Source organism: Tetrahymena thermophila (assembly GCF_000189635.1).
Source record: "Tetrahymena thermophila SB210 genomic scaffold scf_8254483, whole genome shotgun sequence".
Taxonomy (NCBI): Eukaryota; Ciliophora; class Oligohymenophorea; order Hymenostomatida; family Tetrahymenidae; genus Tetrahymena; species Tetrahymena thermophila.
In genome coordinates, this window is record NW_002476258.1 from 149,852 (window position 1) to 167,398 (window position 17,547).

General features: G+C 24.0%; 2 protein-coding genes across 2 annotated transcripts; both read right to left on the minus strand. All coding sequences in view use genetic code 6, as the record gives it.

Annotated features, from left to right (window-relative positions):
• Positions 1-1,854: 1,854 nt before the first annotated feature.
• Positions 1,855-4,272, minus strand: TTHERM_00822160 (delta-1-pyrroline-5-carboxylate dehydrogenase; the record flags this gene model as incomplete). Its single annotated transcript, XM_001031541.3, has 3 exons — positions 1,855-2,669; positions 3,335-3,746; positions 3,880-4,272. The coding sequence occupies 3 exons, from the start codon at positions 4,270-4,272 to the stop codon at positions 1,855-1,857; spliced, it is 1,620 nt and encodes a 539-aa protein (XP_001031541.1).
• Positions 4,273-5,545: 1,273 nt separating this feature from the next.
• TTHERM_00822170 (transmembrane protein, putative) lies at positions 5,546-16,889 on the minus strand (the record flags this gene model as incomplete). The annotated part of the gene is made up of 7 exons (XM_001031542.2): positions 5,546-8,455; positions 8,663-8,889; positions 9,040-10,809; positions 10,887-13,183; positions 13,317-16,144; positions 16,270-16,742; positions 16,829-16,889. The coding sequence occupies 7 exons, from the start codon at positions 16,887-16,889 to the stop codon at positions 5,546-5,548; spliced, it is 10,566 nt and encodes a 3,521-aa protein (XP_001031542.2).
• Between the last annotated feature and the right edge of the window lie 658 nt (positions 16,890-17,547).

Genomic DNA, 17,547 nt, shown 5'->3' on the forward strand with positions numbered 1-17,547 from the left:
TCTTTATTTATTTCGTTAACATTATCTAAATAGTCATCAAATTGCATTTATTAATTAATTTATTTATGGATTTCACAAATTTTTAGTAATAATCCAAACGCATACTTAATTTTACAGCAAAATAATCAAAACTCTTAAAAACTGATTAAGAGTCACCATCTATTTATAAAAATAGCTAGCATTAATAATTTACTGACTGCTTGTCAACATATCTTTTAAGCATGCAAATTATTAATTTTTGTTCAGTTTTTGAAATAAATTCAAATGTGTTTGAGTGATGAATTGGAATAGATCTCAAAATAAATAACACAATATCTTAGCAAATATTGTTTTTAAAATATTTAAAATAGATTGATAGAATAAAATACTAATTATAGATTGAATAATATTTACTTGAAATATAAAAAAATCTATTTTCTCCTTTCCATGTTGAAGCTTTTAACAAACAAAATATCATTTTTTCTCTGTTAAAATGTGTCTGATAAACTCATTAAAATTATACAGTTTATAAATTAATTTTGGCAGATAATTAAATTAATATTTTTCGCATCATATTTTGAATCGGTAACGCTAAATTGCAAATTAATTTTTGATTCTTTTTATATTATACATACGTTTATATTTAAAATATGATCCATTTATTTTACAACTATTTAAAATATTATTGAGAAAGCTGCTCCAAAATATTCTTGATTTAAAATTATTTATTTTAATTCTTAGAAATTTAAGAAAGATTATTTATTCGTTTTATAAAATGAATGATTAGAATTAAAATTACTTTCTTGTAATTTATAGCACTAAACTTATTAGAATAAATTTTAATAAAATGAATTAAAAATATTTAAAAATAAAAAATATTTTATTTTAACCCTTTTCAGGAAAAAGTCCTAAACAGTAAAATCTTTTAAAATCTAGTTAAAAAGTTATTCAGACAATTAAAAATTTATTAAGTTCAATGCATAGTAATACTAAAGATACTAAGATACTTATTTTTATTAGTCTAATTAAAATTACTGAATCTTTAAATATATTTATTTGAAGCCTCTCCTTTTAATAATTGAAGCGCTTTTATTTAAGTCCATTACTTAAAATACTAATAACTCTAAAGTTAAAGTTAGAGTTTTATTTATTTATTTGTTTATAATGATAGGTTTTTTTGTTTTTGTTGCTTTTAGCACTTTTGTGTTAACAAAAATATATAAATCATATTATATTATAATACTTAATTTATGTATTCTTAAAAATGAAATTAATAGTTTTTGACATTACTTATCTTCTATTAAAAATTAGATTAGATAAAATAGTTAAAAATAGAACTCAAAATCTTTGAAACAAATACTAAAAAGTATCAGTAAATGCTCAAAAGATATTGTTAAAACTAGATAAATTAAGCTTACAAAAAATATTGGTAGAGAGACAAATAAATAAATTTATTAATTCATAGGTAATTAAAAGATTAATATGATTCTATCACATTAAATAAGTATTAACTAATTTCAATTAAATGCTTTCTTTCTTTGTTTGTTTATTTGCTAGTTTTTATGATTAGTTGATTGATTGCTACTGGAGTGTTTTTTGGAAATTATAAATTTTGAGAGAATAAATAAATGATTAAAGAATGAATGTTAATTAAATATAAACAAGCATATTTTCATATGTTATTAACAAAATTATAATAAACAAATAAACAAAAGATTAAGTAGAAATAAGATTATACATCCATCTATATAACTTTATATGAAAATATGAATTAATACTTTTGCAAGTTTTTTAATATACTCAATTTTATTAAAATATTTTAATTTATTGCTTTCATTTTTGTTTTTTACTTTCAGATACCACAATTTTATTCGCTCAAGATGCTTGAGGAACCTTCCAGTTCTTAGGAATATCAATGTCAGTAATAATTTCTCTGTGAGAAGTCCAAACAGATAAGATGGCTTCAGGAGTACCGATACCTGCACCTCTGGGATCACCACAAGGACCGAACCAGTGGTTTTAAGGAGCACCTGTAGTTCTAGCTCTAATACCAGTGTAGGTAACTCCATTAACAGTGTTTGAAGTAACATAGTTAAGGAATTTGACATCATTAGAAACAACTGCAGCAGTCAAATGGTTTTCCATCTTTTCTAAATGGGATAAAACAGTATCCAATTAGTTATCTTTATATTCTGTGACAATTTAGAAGGGTCCAAAGAGTTCTTTGCAAACAATATCAAAGTTTTTAGAGATAGTTTCTAAAGGAACAAAAATGGCAGTGGGTTCGTATGAGCCGTATATTGATGGGATTGAGTGATTAGTCAAAGGCTTGCCACCAAATAAGACCTTTGCTCCAGGTAATGCAAGAATTGAATCTATGTGGTTCTTAATTTTTTAGTTATCCCAAGTCAAAACAGGTCCGACAGTCAAATCAGAAAGTTTTCTTCTGGCAGCCAAAGATTTAATCTTATCAACAAAGCCAGCCTTCATCCAATTTTCATGGGCATATAAAATACTTTATGCAGAACACTTCTAGCCAGAAGCAGCGTAGGCATCTTAATCGCATTACCAAGCAACATAATCAATATCAGAAACATCAGGTCCGAGTATTTTCCAGTCAAAGCCAGCATCTTCAATTTTGACTTTACCATGAGTAAGCTTGCTTAATCTTTCAGCAACAGTTGAAGAACCTAAATAATTAATTTTATATTAAAAAATTTAAAAAGAGCCAATTTTACTTTCGTAAAATCTAATCTAATTCAAAATAATTTTAAAAATAAAAAAAATTTAATTATTCAAATATTTCTGCTATGTAAAAAATGTAATTAAATTTATTCTTTTTTATTTTTCAGAAATTTGATTTTTAAATTTTAAAGAAAATCTTAAGTAAGATAGTAACAATTATCTCTCTATCTATTTAATTATTGATTCTTCTTTTATTAAGCAGAAGATATAATTAATTTGTTTGACTTGAAAAGATTTTTAAAGATAAAATCTTGAAATATTTATTAATTAATTAATTTATTTATTTATTTAGTTGCTATATTTAATTTTAATTAGAAGTAGTCTAGTATTTAGTGCATCATTTTTAAAATAATATATGTCACTTTTGATTTCAAGTAATATCTTATATTAATTAATGATTCTTCACAATAATGTTACTTAAAATCTTTAAAAAAAATAAACTTTTTTTATTTTTTATTATAATGCTTGCTTGCTTGTTTTCTTTAGCAAAGGTTCTTTCTTTGGCTTCATAAAAATATTATTTTTTATTTATTTTCTAGCTATCTCATCATTTATTTTTTAAAATTTATCTATTGTTCTATTTTTGAATTATACTATTTAATAATTATACCTGTGAATTAAATAACTCTGTAGTTAGTGTCAAGGATGATCTTTTCCATTGCTTGAGGACCTGAGTGAATCAAATCAACATCTTCAGCAGGCATACCACAATCGATAGCAAGTCTTAAGAATTATTCCATTACCAAAGAAACCTTAGAGTCAATCTTTAATGTGGGTCTATTACCAGCTATTAAGCATCCAAATAATTAAAGGCAAGGAATTTCGATTGGGAAATTGAAAGGAGCAATTAATGCAACAGATCCGTAAGGCCATCTGTATCCAGAAGATTGTTGTCCTTGATGATCACCAGCTACGTTGAAAGAACGGCATAAGAATCTAGGATTATCACCTGCAAAGTTTTCAAAGAATCTACGAGTAACAACAATTTCTCCCTTAATTTAGACATCGCTCTTGGGCATGACCTAATTTTATAAAGTTGATTTAATATCTAAATGATTACTTATTGAATTTTAATAATTTTTAATGTATATTAGACTTTTGGTCCTTCTTAAAATATATTTTCATTTTAACTATTTAAATATTATATGTTTTTACTCTTTGGGTTGCCTTGCAAAGGAAGCTTTCAATTTCAGGTTTTTTCATTTCTTCTGCAATCTTACCACAAACATTGCCATATAATTAATATCTTTCTGGGTTCTTAATGGGGTTATGCAAACCAGATTTGGGAACCTTCTTTGCATTAACAATAAATTCATTAATTTCGTCTCCCTTAGTGTCAGGAACTCTTAAGAATTTGTCTCCATTCATAGGGTCTACGACAGTGGTGTATTCTTTGGCATCTTTCCACTTTCCACTAACTAAATTCTAAAGTGTGTAGGGTTTAGATTCGCTCAAAGTATAGGGATCGCATGTAGCCCATTTGGGAATGGTTGAAAAACCATATTTGTGCTTCAAAAGCAAATTTCTAGCTATTGCCTAAGTTAACATTAATAATTTTATTGTTTTATTCTTTATTTATTCGAAAACGAAATTCTGATATTTATTTATTTGATATTATTATTTATGAGCTAATCAAATATCTTTGGTAGGCACTTAAAATCTTCTAAAATACGCCAGAAGTATTCTTTTTCAGCATTTATAGTCTATTGTGATTATAACTAAATAAATTAAGACTAGTAAATTTCAAATCTATCATTTTTAACTCAAGTTTATAGTTAATATATGAATAAAGCACTTTCATCTACAAAAAAAAACAAATTTTTTAAAAAAAAGTTTTTTAATTTTTTATTTTTAAATAAATATTTTAAATATTTTAACTCAATAAATTCCCTTTACAAATAGAGCTGCTAATAAATTCAAAATAAAAACTTATCAGTTTTTGATATATTATCTGACATTTAAAAATGGTTCTACTAAAATTTCACAAGATAGCTTCAAACTCTCTGATTAGTGAAATACTAGAATAAACTTTGATTGAATACAATTAATGTAATTTAAGCTATGTAAGTTACCAAGTATTTGCTCAAATTACTTTTTCTAGTGAATTAATACCAACATAACCTTCTTTGCATATATTTCTCAATTTTAGAAAAAAGCAAACTTACTAATTTAATTCTTTTATACAATTTAACCAACGATTAAACCAGTAATTAATTTTTTCTTTACAATAAAAATACATTTTTAAATTTTGTAAATCAAAATTATTTTAGGTTTTTTTTCAAATAATTTAATTTATAAAATATTATTTCATTTAAAATAAAATTATAAATTTTGAAAAATTAAAACTTAATTTTATTAAAAAATATTTAAAAAACAAATGTTGAAAACTTATTTTCTAAATTGTATTTGTTCATTTATTTAATATTATCGAAAATAGATTTATAATAGAAAGAATAAATTGAATATTTTTATATGGATTGTATGAAATTTAAAGAGTAAATATATGGGTTTTGCTATTTATTATCGGTTAGTATCTCTAGTACAATTAATTTTCAATTTAATTATTTGAATAAATACTTTTTAATGAATTAAGAGAAATTTCTGATTTAGTTAAGACCATAAAAATTGAATGTGTTAATAATAGTTTGTGATTATTTGAAAGATTGGATAAAATTTAGGTTTTAGAACAATTTATTTAGTAATTTAATTTATTTTCAGTAAAATTTATTATGTAATTATTAGATTATTTAATTGATTTAATATATTTTTAAGCTTTATATCTAATGCAACATAAAAAAATATTAAACTGAATATTAAATAATCAGTCTTTTTAAAAATAAGTTTTTTCTTATTTATTAACTTACTTTTGTTTATCACTCTCAGCTTTGCTTGATTCATCAAGTTATATCGATTCACTTAGTCTTAAGTTTGATTCATTTTAAAATTCAAGTATTTAATTTTTACTTTAATTAGAAGTTTATCTCTTTAGTTCACTGATATTTCTTTTAATTTGCTATGTTTAATATGGCTCGTTTTTGACTGACACATGCTAAAGCTAATTTTAGTCTTTTTCTGTATTGGTCAGTTAATTATTTTAGATATTTTTTTATAACTCTTATGTACTTTAAAAATGTTTCATGGTTTCAAGTGAATCACCAAGATCTAAATTCTGCTTATCGAAATTAAATTAAATTTAATTTTAGTTTTAAATTTTATCTTAAGAGTTTAATTTATTTGAAAGCTATGAATTGTAAAATTTATATTTAGGAACAGAAGGTATTTTCTCATGATATTGAAAGGAGAAAAGAGAATCTTATCTAACTTAAAACCTTTAGCTATTTAGGGTAACCGATTTTTCGGGTATATTTTTTAAGTCAATCCTTAAATTATTTATGAAATTAGCATCACTTGTTATCTTTTCATCTTAGTTTTTAGCAACTGATGATTGGCCTATACAAATTTAAAGAGAATTTTTTCTTTCAAACTGAGGTGAAGACATTTATTTTGAATTAGTATTGCAGGAGTTAATTTCAACATCTGATTATTTATTTGTGATACTTTCCCCTAAGGATTTGCTTCTTTGATCTCTATAATAGTTATCTTTGATATAATCCTCTTATATGCTCTATTCTGATTTACAATATGAACTGATTGAAGATTCAGATAACTATTCTTCTCCAGAAGAAGAGCTTATTTAAATAAATTACTGCTCTTTCTAACTATCTTTGTTATTTTCTTTTTTATGTTTTGGGCTCATTTATTTTAAAGGTGACCACTTTTGAGAGCTGTACTGATAATTGAATTCCTGTCCTTTCATTTATAAAGGGCTTAACTGAACACCGCTATTGAAAAATACTATATTAGTGTCATCCTAAAGATTTTAAGCTGAATATTAATATATAGATTTATGCATTTAATTAACATTTATGCTATTTTATAGTAAAGAAAATTAATTGTTATTCTGAGCAGTTGCCTACTCTTTCCCGTTGTTTTATGCCAGTGTGAATATTTTATTTGATTTAGGAGTACTGTTTTTTTATAGATAAGTTTATGAGCTTATGTTGTCTTCTAGCTTCTAAGCTGATACTAAATTTGAATTTTGCTTTGACATGTTAAAAGGTTAATTTTGCTCCATTTAAATTAATGGATTAGCATATTAAGTTTCTGAAGAGTTTATTTTAGATAAATTGAAATGTTTTGTTTAGAAATCTAAAATTGATTTTGGTTTTTTCATATTCTATTTCTGGAACACTATATTTTAAATAGATTTGCTTTAGTTTTATGATGAATTTAATTCCCTTTTTTTACTTTCTAAAATTGATCGCTTCTAAGCTTTTACCGACACAGGAGACATATTACTCCAGAATTCTGTTAATCTTTTCAGCTTGCTTATTGAAGGTGTGGACTGACCTATTTCTTAATTGCTTTTACTATTCTTTTTTGATTTAATCACACTGATTAGGCTCATCTAAAGTTATTATATGTAATCCTAATAAGGTCTCCTTAGCTGTTCAACAGAAGTAATATGATTTCCTTTTTATATATTTTGCACAATTACATCTTTGGCAATTTATACTTTTCTCCAATTTGAAGAAGATCTTATGCCATCAATAGGAGGTTATATATTGATAAAATTGAACAGTGAAGGGATCAGCTTTTTTAAACGAAAAAATAGCTTGTAAAAGAAGCCGACGTATCTATTTTTAATTTTGGTTACCAAAATTTGTAAAACCAAAACAAATAGGATCCCATTATGTAGAAAAGCACATACATAAATAAAGAAATCGTAAACTATGCTATCGTCTTTGTTATATAGGAATAAATTAATTAGAATTAAAACGAACAAAGCTAAAGTAATTCTCAAATCAAAGTCATTAAAACTTTTGATCAGATAAGGTTGTCTTTTAATGCAAAATACCAAATAGCTTATGATTATTGCACATATAAGAATCAATTTTGTGTAGAAAATACCCTCGCACATGATTGATATGACCATAATGATGACTTTTTTGTATATTTTAATGAATTCCCAATAATAGTACTGCTTTTTATAGTCAACATAAAGAAATCCAAATTTAAGTTTAACTTCATATAAATCAAGTCTACTTTTATTGTTGTAAATATTTTTTAATATGAAAAAAGGTATTGCTACACCCCAAAGTATGATTCCTGGAATCATCAGCAAAAGGAGATACTAAAAGTACTGTTTAGTGTAGCATTCATAAGTTACATCAGCAGAAATATAGTACTTATCAGCTATTTACCTGCATGAAATAACATAAAAAAGAGAAGAAACAATACCAGGTTAAAACAACACAAGCATAAATAGCAAGCCATTGTAAATGTAAAATTTATTATATCTTTTTGGTTTTTTCATTATGTAGATACTGAGGTATATTATAGTTATAGTTACTAAGTAAAAAAATGGAACTATTAGTGACCATATTGACCTAAAATAGACTATAGGAATACTTACAAAGTAGGCAAACACACAGTCAAAAGAATAAATGGTATTTTTTAGAGGAGAGCTTATTAAATAAGGAACATACTCAGTTAAATATGGTACATTAAAATCATATGAATTAACTATAACAGCAATTTAAATGTAGTGCATAAATTATTTCACATAAAATTATGCCTGATTTTTTGTGTTAGACACTCCTATGTGTACAATACCAAATTTTTTGAAGTAGTAGGAATAAACATATCTTTTGGAGAGATGAATAGTTACCTTTTTAATCAAATTAATAATTAATTCTATAGCAAACAAAGTTGATAAAATAATATTTTTTTAGCTTCAATAAAATAAATTTAGTTGTAAAATAAAATTTGATCAAATTAATAATTAATTCAAAAGTACATTAGAATTTATTTTTTTAGTTTCAAAAAAATAAATTAAGTTATAAATTAAAAATTATCGTTAATTTAGAAATTTTACCCTGATTGAAAAGATTATGTAAGCTGCCATAATTGTGAAAATCATAATGAATGGAAGAACAGAAGTAAAATCATTTAATTCCGAGCATGAAATACACTTATAATCACTTAATCTCATATAAGATTTTTTCCAAAGTATACCATATGTATCGCATGACTCACAAAGAGGTCCAATATGACCCTCAATGCAAGTTAAATCTCCTGCTAGTGTTTCATTTTTAAGGTTACCTATTATTATAAAATCATTCAGTATTTTTTAAACAAATAAAACTAAAATATTTAAAAAATAAATATAAATATTCTCATTTTATTATCATGCAATAAGTAAAGTTTTTTAATTTGATTATAACAAAATAAATAAGAAATTTAAATAAATACCTAAGCAGTTTGAAGGCTTGTTGTAACAATAAACTATATTATCAGTATCTTTAGATATTCTCCAATAACCTTATTTTAGAAAAATCTAGTCTTTTTAGCACAGCTCAGCTGAGTTAGGACATAATTCACATATTTAGCGAGATTTAGAATCATTATATATTTATAGTGAATATGATCCTTTTGCACATGGTGTGCATGTGCAAAATTAGTTATCTTCATCACAGTTGTATATTTCTCCTTTTAGACAAGACCTAAAATTTATTGCAACTCTTACTTCGAAAGTAGGATAGTTAGTTATTAAAAAATTTTTGCTTTATAAGTAATTATACATGTCATATTATTTGATTTAACCCATGACAATCCTAAAGTATTTATTTTGTAAATTTGGGTGTCCAATTATTTTAAGTTCATTAAATCTCCATAGACCGTCAGTTGGTGAGGCATTTTAAATATTAATTTGGTTTTTTCCTGAAATTTTTAACCCATCTTTATCTTCTGGGTTGACTAAAATTATGAAAGTTTGCAGTAGCTTGATACTTTGTTCATGATAATACTCTACCCCTTTTTGTAAATATATCAATTTACCTTCTTCATCAAACATTTATATTTCTAAATTAAGAAAATCACCACTTCTAAAATTAATTATTTCCATACTTTGATTGAAATAGCCTACATTATTATCTGTTTATTACTGCTGTCCTCCTAGATATTAACTTTATAATATTCTATTTTACTGCCTATTTACATGTTAGCTTTAAACCTACCAATTTATATTTGAAATATCTTAGTCTACTAGATCATCTATTTATTACAGCTGATCCTCTTCATATTAACTTTATAATGTTCTACTTTAATATTAATTTACATAATAGTTTTAAACTTATAGATTTCTATTTAAATTATCTTTATTTTCTGAATTAAAGGGTGTAGAACTACTTTAGTAGCTTTAAATTACTATTTTTTTAGGATATGAGCCTATGTTTTAACCGTAAATGCTTGCAGTGTTATTTATTAAAGTTACATTATCAAAGACCTAATTATAAAATGAATTATAATAAATTCCACCACCTATATCAGCTACATTATTTTGAATTAATGTTTCTTAGAACGTTGTATTTGAAACATATTATAAATAAAGAGCTCCTCCAAAAGATAAGGCCTTGTTTTATTCAAAAATACAATTATGTATTTTTGTTATGTTTGTTTACTCTACAAAGAGAGCACTACCCATCATACCCACATTTTCTGACATGTTTGAATATTTTAACTTAAATGAATTAGAACCAAAAATATACATCAAAGTACCTCTGTAACATAAAGTACAATTATTTTTAGTGAAAGTAGAGTTTTTGATTGAAATTTGACTTGACTTAATGTAGATTGCCGCAACGTAATTTTAAGTATTATAATTACCAGTTAAATTTAAATTTATCAACTTTATCATCTCTTTTTACAGGAAAATAACTGCATCACTACCAAAGTAAATATTTTAATATGAAAGAAACTGTGTATCTAAATTATTTTGAATTAAAGCTGTGTCTATTACAGTTGATTAAACACCAAAAATATTTACTAGATTAAGATTTAGATCTGTTTATTAAATTTTCAAATTAATAAGGTCTTAGATACTTAGGCTACCTGAAATTTATTTTGTATTGATTATATTTATGTTTTTAATACTGAGCTGAACCACTTTCTGTATTATCATTAATGAGCTAAAATCCACTAAATCAATGTCTTCAAATACAACGTTTTCTATAAAGACTTGATCTAAATAAAAATGAAAAATTAAAGAATTTTGAATAAAAAATGAATAATTTTTTCTTTAAAATTAATTATTTATTTACCTATCTCAAATATATTGAAAAGAGTTGTGTTAGTTAGCGTAGATCTCTTTATTGTAACATTTTTAATTTCTAAATACAGAATACTTTGGAAACGGAAAAAATTACCATATCCAAGTGATTAATTGTAAATAGTTATATTATGTAATATTACTGCATCTAAGTTTGACATATATATAACTGGATAGTTAAGTTCATCACTTTCATTCATGATAACTCGTTCAAATTAAAGGCTATCAAAAATAACAGTTTTAACAGGATAAGTTATAGTGTAAAAATTATAAGGAAAAGATTTCAGCTAGATATTAAATCCTTAAATAGAAAGAAATTTAGGTTAGAATCCATTAACAAAAGCCAAATTTAAATCTTATTTTTGAGAAGGGATAAATTTTATTTTGAATTAATCGCTTTGGAATTAAGAAAGAATATAAGGTAAAGGTTATCCTATTTGGTAAATTATTTGAATTGAATTTTTGTTATCAGGATAATAGTAATCAATAACATTTTTGCTTGTCTATACAGCCTAAGTGATTTAGTAGAGTTTTTAGTTAGAACTTATTTCAATGTAACAAAAATTTAATTATTTATTATACTCAAAGAAATCTAAACCTTTTTAATCAGAATAAAGTACATAAGTGTCTTATTATGAATCTGAATATATTTAACTTGGATCAAATTTAATGTAAAATTTTATTTACCTTATTTCTTTTGGGTTTTTTATAACCGATTCCATATAAAAATAGTGCGTATAAAAAGTGGTATTAATCTTTAATATAACTGACTTCTGGATTGGGAATTACTTTTGTGAAAATTTTTAATAACTGTAATAGACATAAGTAGAATTGTTCGTTTAGCTATTGCTTTGGTTTTGCTACTCTAGGCAGAGTAAAAATAATGTCTAGTTCGTAGAAATAAAAAGTAAGTTATCTTAATAAAATAATTCAATAATCTAAGTTTCAGTTTATACTTAAAATATAAGCAAATTATTGATGTTGTCGTAAAGGTTTAATTAGTAAGAAGAATATATTGCTAAAAAATTATCATTTAAAATTCTAGTAGATGTTCTATGAGGGTAATAGGTTGGGTTGATAAATTAATTAACTTAAACTAATTATATGGAGCTATTATTTTGGTTTTTTGGATTGCTTATTTTTGTGATCAAAAACTTAATTGAAAAGTAATCAAAGGTAACAATTACTATGCTGTCCTTGTAAGTGATCATATTATATATTATTTATTAAAAGTTGTTAATTATTGGCTAAGAGTTATTTGAATAGCTAAAATCATAAAGTATTAGTCTTGTATTAGATTAAATCAGAAGACAATTTATTGAGTCTAAATATTTTAATTAGGAAATAATTTCATTTGAGTTAAGAACAATTTAGGCTACGTTTTGTAGTTTAAAGTAAATTGACCCCTTATTATCTGAGAATATTGGTGTTTATATAGAGAAAGAATATGTAAAGCTTGTTATTTCAGATGTAGAGTTAACTAAATTTTACTAATTAAAAATTTAAGTTAAGTTGAATTAAAGATTATCATCAATGTTTTGATCTAATTTTCTAATCGATTATCTTCCCACAAAAAATAAAACTTATTATTAACCATTTGTAAAAAGGTAAGGCTGCTCATCTAAAAGAATAGGAAAACTTTATTGAATACCTGTGTTTTGATTTTAGCTATTATAAAGACGGATCGACTAATCTGCAATAACTAGTAAGTTATCTTTGTAGTTTGATAGATATTGTATAGGACCTTAAAACTTTTATATCATCTTTTGTTAGTACTCAAAATCGCTAAACTACCAAAGCTAAAAATCGTCATCTGAAATGTATATGGAAGAGTCTTAACCAATCATTATCTATTTTTAATTGTTTGAAGCTGGATTTAGGTTTAATTACATGATGATGTCATATGAAAAAAGGAAAATACTATTAGAATTTTTATCTATCATTAAGATAGCGTTGAAGTATTTAATGTAAAACATCCTTAAATTAATGCAAGAAAAAGCGATTTGTTATATTTATTTGTAAGCAATTAGATCAATGAAGAGTAGTGCATCTGACATTTAAAGAACTAAAATATTATATATATCTAAGTAAATGAAATCAATAATGCTAAACTAGATTGGTAACAAAAATAGCACCATTCCAGTGTAGGCTTAACTTATATATACAGACGACTGCTTTTTCTTCACTATGAGTTACATTCTGTCAATATACAGAATTTATTAAATAGTATCCTACTCATTCGACCATTCATCAATCAGAGAGTAATCTTATAAGTTTAAAATTAATCCACTAATTTAAAAAAAATAAATGAATGAATAAATAAACAAATAAAGTATTTTCAATTTTTAATAAAAACAATAAATTCAATATCAAAAGAAACTGTATTATAAGTTGTTGAATTTAAAAATAATTGATTGTTTACTCAGTTTTAGTTTATACTACAAGGTAATTAGATATTATTTTGAATGATATGAAATTCTCAAGAGAGAAAAAAAGATATTGAATGTTTTTAGATAGAGAATTGACACTAACTCCTTTATTAGAAATTCCTATGAAGTGATCGCTATTGCTTGTCTATTCTTTTAAGATTATGAAAGACCAGTTTTGATAAATGTTGTATTTCATAATTGTGTAATTTTAAAGATTATAAGTTAAGAGTGCATATTAGATGTTTTAGTATTCAGTGTTATATTAGTAATATCCTCTTATTTGTAATATGTTTTTAGTGAGAGTGCTTTCAATGTTAGTAATATATGTAAAAAATTAACTAATATTTACTTGATTTACTATTTTCATGGAACTTAACTCTATTTGTGTTATGTTTTATTAAGTTAAAATTATTAAATAGTTTTGATCTTCAGTGATTATTGGTTTTATATTATTCAAGCTCTATTTATCAACAAAACTTTTATCAACTAAATATTAAGTTTCTACAGGATTTGAGCTATTGTAGTAATACAATACAAATAATTTATTTGTGAATTTATTTTCAGAGATGATCATTCCATATTTTGGGATGAAAAAGCAATCTTAACTTAAATATTATAAAAAATAAATTTATATGATCGCTTCATTTGCAATATCCAAACAAATAATAATTTAGTTAAAGTAATCTATTTTCACAGCAACTCCTGTTTTATAATCAAACAAAATATCGTTAGCCTAGAATGTCTATTGAATCTATGAGGTAAATCCTTTTTGATCAAACTTAGTTTGATTTTAAAATAATGCTTTCTTGAAAGGATTTTCAATTTGCAGGTAGCTGTGTGTTTTGTTTACCCAGGTTAAGTGTAAGATATTATTTTTTTCATTAAATTTCATAAAAGAGAGCTAGTTTATGGAATAAAACTCATATGTGTGTAAAACTTTGTATGAATAAACATCAAATATTACTAAAGCTTATCTATTAATCTAAAAAGCTATGATATGAATACTTTTAGTTTAAATAAAGATTGGTTTCTCTGCAATTTAATAATATACCGGTGTCCACTCTTTTGAAATTACCATTTTTCTTGATTCATCATAAGTGACAATTTAAGTTCCTTAAATAATCACTAATCTATTCAAAAATATATCATAAGCAGAAAGTAGGACCCTTTCTTCCAAATTATCTTTCTAAGATAAAAGTAAAAAACCAGTTTAATTGAAATGTAATATTAATAAGGTATTATTCACTAAATTAATGGTTAAAGCTTGTGATTAAGTAGAATAGAAAAAGCTATTTATTTAAACATTATATTTAATTTAATAGAATATACTTGAAACATTTTGATTTTATAGGTCTATTGCTTCAATTACTGCTTAGCTTTTAAAGATATTTATTAGATAATTCTATTAGAAGTAGCTAGCTGCATTATTAAATTTAGTTTTTGTAGCATAAATTTTATTCTAGTTAATAAGTTGGTATTAATTGCTAAGAATGAATAAAAATATATTTTGGGTAGAAGTCAAGACATATAAGTTGCTATTAATCATATTCACAGCTTTTGCATAGAAATCAGTTTTTAAATTAGCCACAGATTGCTTTTTTGTAGCATAATTTATGCCTAATTAAAATATTTCTATGCTACTGAAGCAATCAATTATGAGTGATGTACAAGAAAGATCTCTAAAAATGAGAAGTTCATTATCATTTGGTAATTTTTTCAAAAAGTTATTTCCAGGATTGTCAAAATTTATTGTATAAAGTAAAGTATGGTCTTTGTAGCTCCAAACATATAAACTTTAAGCAAATGAAATTACATAAAAATCATCAAAATAAACCAAATCCTACGGCTATGAATCGTTCTTTGGTACTATAATTTGCTCCTCTGCGATGTTTTTTAGAATAAAAGCATCTAATAAAGAAGTAGAAGAGTTATTTTATTCTTTAACCAATTATTTAGCAACTATTTAATTATCCTTTGACACCCAAATTAATTCTTTATTAGTTGTTTTGATTTATTCATAATCTTAAATTATATTTTAAAAAATAAATTCATTGTTTGAAGTCTAATTTGAGTTCCCTTGATAATTACCCTGTTAAAATCTTTCATATATATAAGAAGTGTTATTCAATTCTATTAAAAGATAGTTTCCTTGTAAAGAAAGTTCCAAAGAAATAGGCTAATTAGCTATACTTAAGTTATGATATTACTTGATCAAATACTATGAATTAGTCATATTATAAATGTATATAAATTCCGAATCTATAAGATAAGTTTCATTTAAATAATAATTAAACACATATTATTTAAACTAAATAGATTGTGTTTAATCAGGTTAACTGTAAACGACTACTTGTTAATTTAGAGATGTAGCATTTACTATTAAAAGCTAGGATCCATTTAACAGTTCTAAAGCTGTACCATTAAATACGGTTATTTTATTTTATACTAAGCTGAAATTTAGATTTAGATTTAACAATAGAATATTTCTAACCAAAAGCGATGGAGAATCTTCATCAACATCCCAAAATAAAAGGTTGCCTAATGCTGTCAATCCATAAATACTTCCATTACCAAATATTTCTACACTTTTTAAGTTTTCTTAGATAGGGATTGCCTTTAATATTTAGATGACATTATAATTATTATATTCTTCATCAAAGCTTCTTGAAGAATAAACCACTAAAACTGCAATTTTATGCAAAGAATCAGAGAAACCAACAAAATAATTCAAGAAATTTTGCTAAGTATTCATAACAAATTTAACGAAACCTTGCTTTATTTCTACATCATCATCTTCGTTCAGATTTATAATGGCTATTTTCTTAATAAAAAAATGTTAAATAAAAAGGATATTAAGAAAATTACACATAATTTGTTAATAAAGCAATGTAAATAAATTGATAAACTTATTATTTATTTTTAAAATTAATAAATCTTTTTCATTACTTAAAAATCGCTAACACTCCAAATGATAACTTGCTTTGCAGAGAAAGAGTAAAAATATTATCCACCATTACTAAACTGAACATCAAATATTTGATTTTACTCTTAATATTAGTCTGATATGAGCATAATTCTACTATTTTCAACTTTCCATAATATGAGCTTATCGCTTGAAAAACTAAGAATCCATTAATCTTGGTAAACTCTGATTCCTCTAATTTCTTATACATGAGACATCTATCCTTGGCTGATATATTTAGGGCATTAGAGTATTTCTTCACATAAACTTGTGCTTGAATTCTCCTAATATCCTGTTTCGCAAACGAAAACACATTATTTCTTTATAAATGAATAGTATTAAAAAGAATAAGGGCAAACAGAAACACAATATCCCAATTAATCAACTAAAAACCCTTCTGAGCATTTTAAACAATTTCCAACTGGGTCGGTCGCTAAGCAGAATTAGCTGTATTAAGCTACATATTTTAAAATTAAAAATGATTACTACAAATGGAGTTAAAAAATAAATAAATCAATGAATGAAATATGAAAGGTTTTTTACCTCTTATTTGAGCTAGCAAGTTAAAAAATATTACTAAAATTAATTTTATGTATTTGCTCATGGAATTAGCTAAAATTTATTTTTGATTGTTTTTAATTGTACTAAAATATTTTCTTAATTATCAAATATATTCTTTGCTAAATAAATACACTTATACAATTAATTAATTAGATAAATTAATTGTTTGTTTACCTAATTTTATAAAAAAGTTGTTCAATACTTTTTTTTCATAATTTGTCAAATAATCAATCTATTGAATGATAATTTTCCGAAATGTACAAAAAATTCAAGAAAAAGTATGTTATTTTAATAGACCTTTTATTAGGGTTATTTACCCTTTACTTAATGAATAATTATTTGGTATCAGGGGAATTTACAGTGCTTACTTTTATTTCTGTGCATTTATAAAATAATAAATAAAATAAATTTGTCCTATAAAATAATATAATTTCTAAATTTATTTTTCATTAAAATTTCATTTAAAACATTTTTTATTTTTAAATTCATTCACAAAACTTAAAATCATTTTATGTTAGATAGACAATGAAAAAGCTAACTTATAATTTAAATTCGTCATAACATATCAATATAGCAAATTTAGTAAATTATAAAAAAATTACAATTTATATCTAAAATACTAGAAATATCTTAACAAAATAAAAGTAAAACATATCAAATTTTGTTAAATCTTTTTAATTTTATTTTCAAATTTATTTATT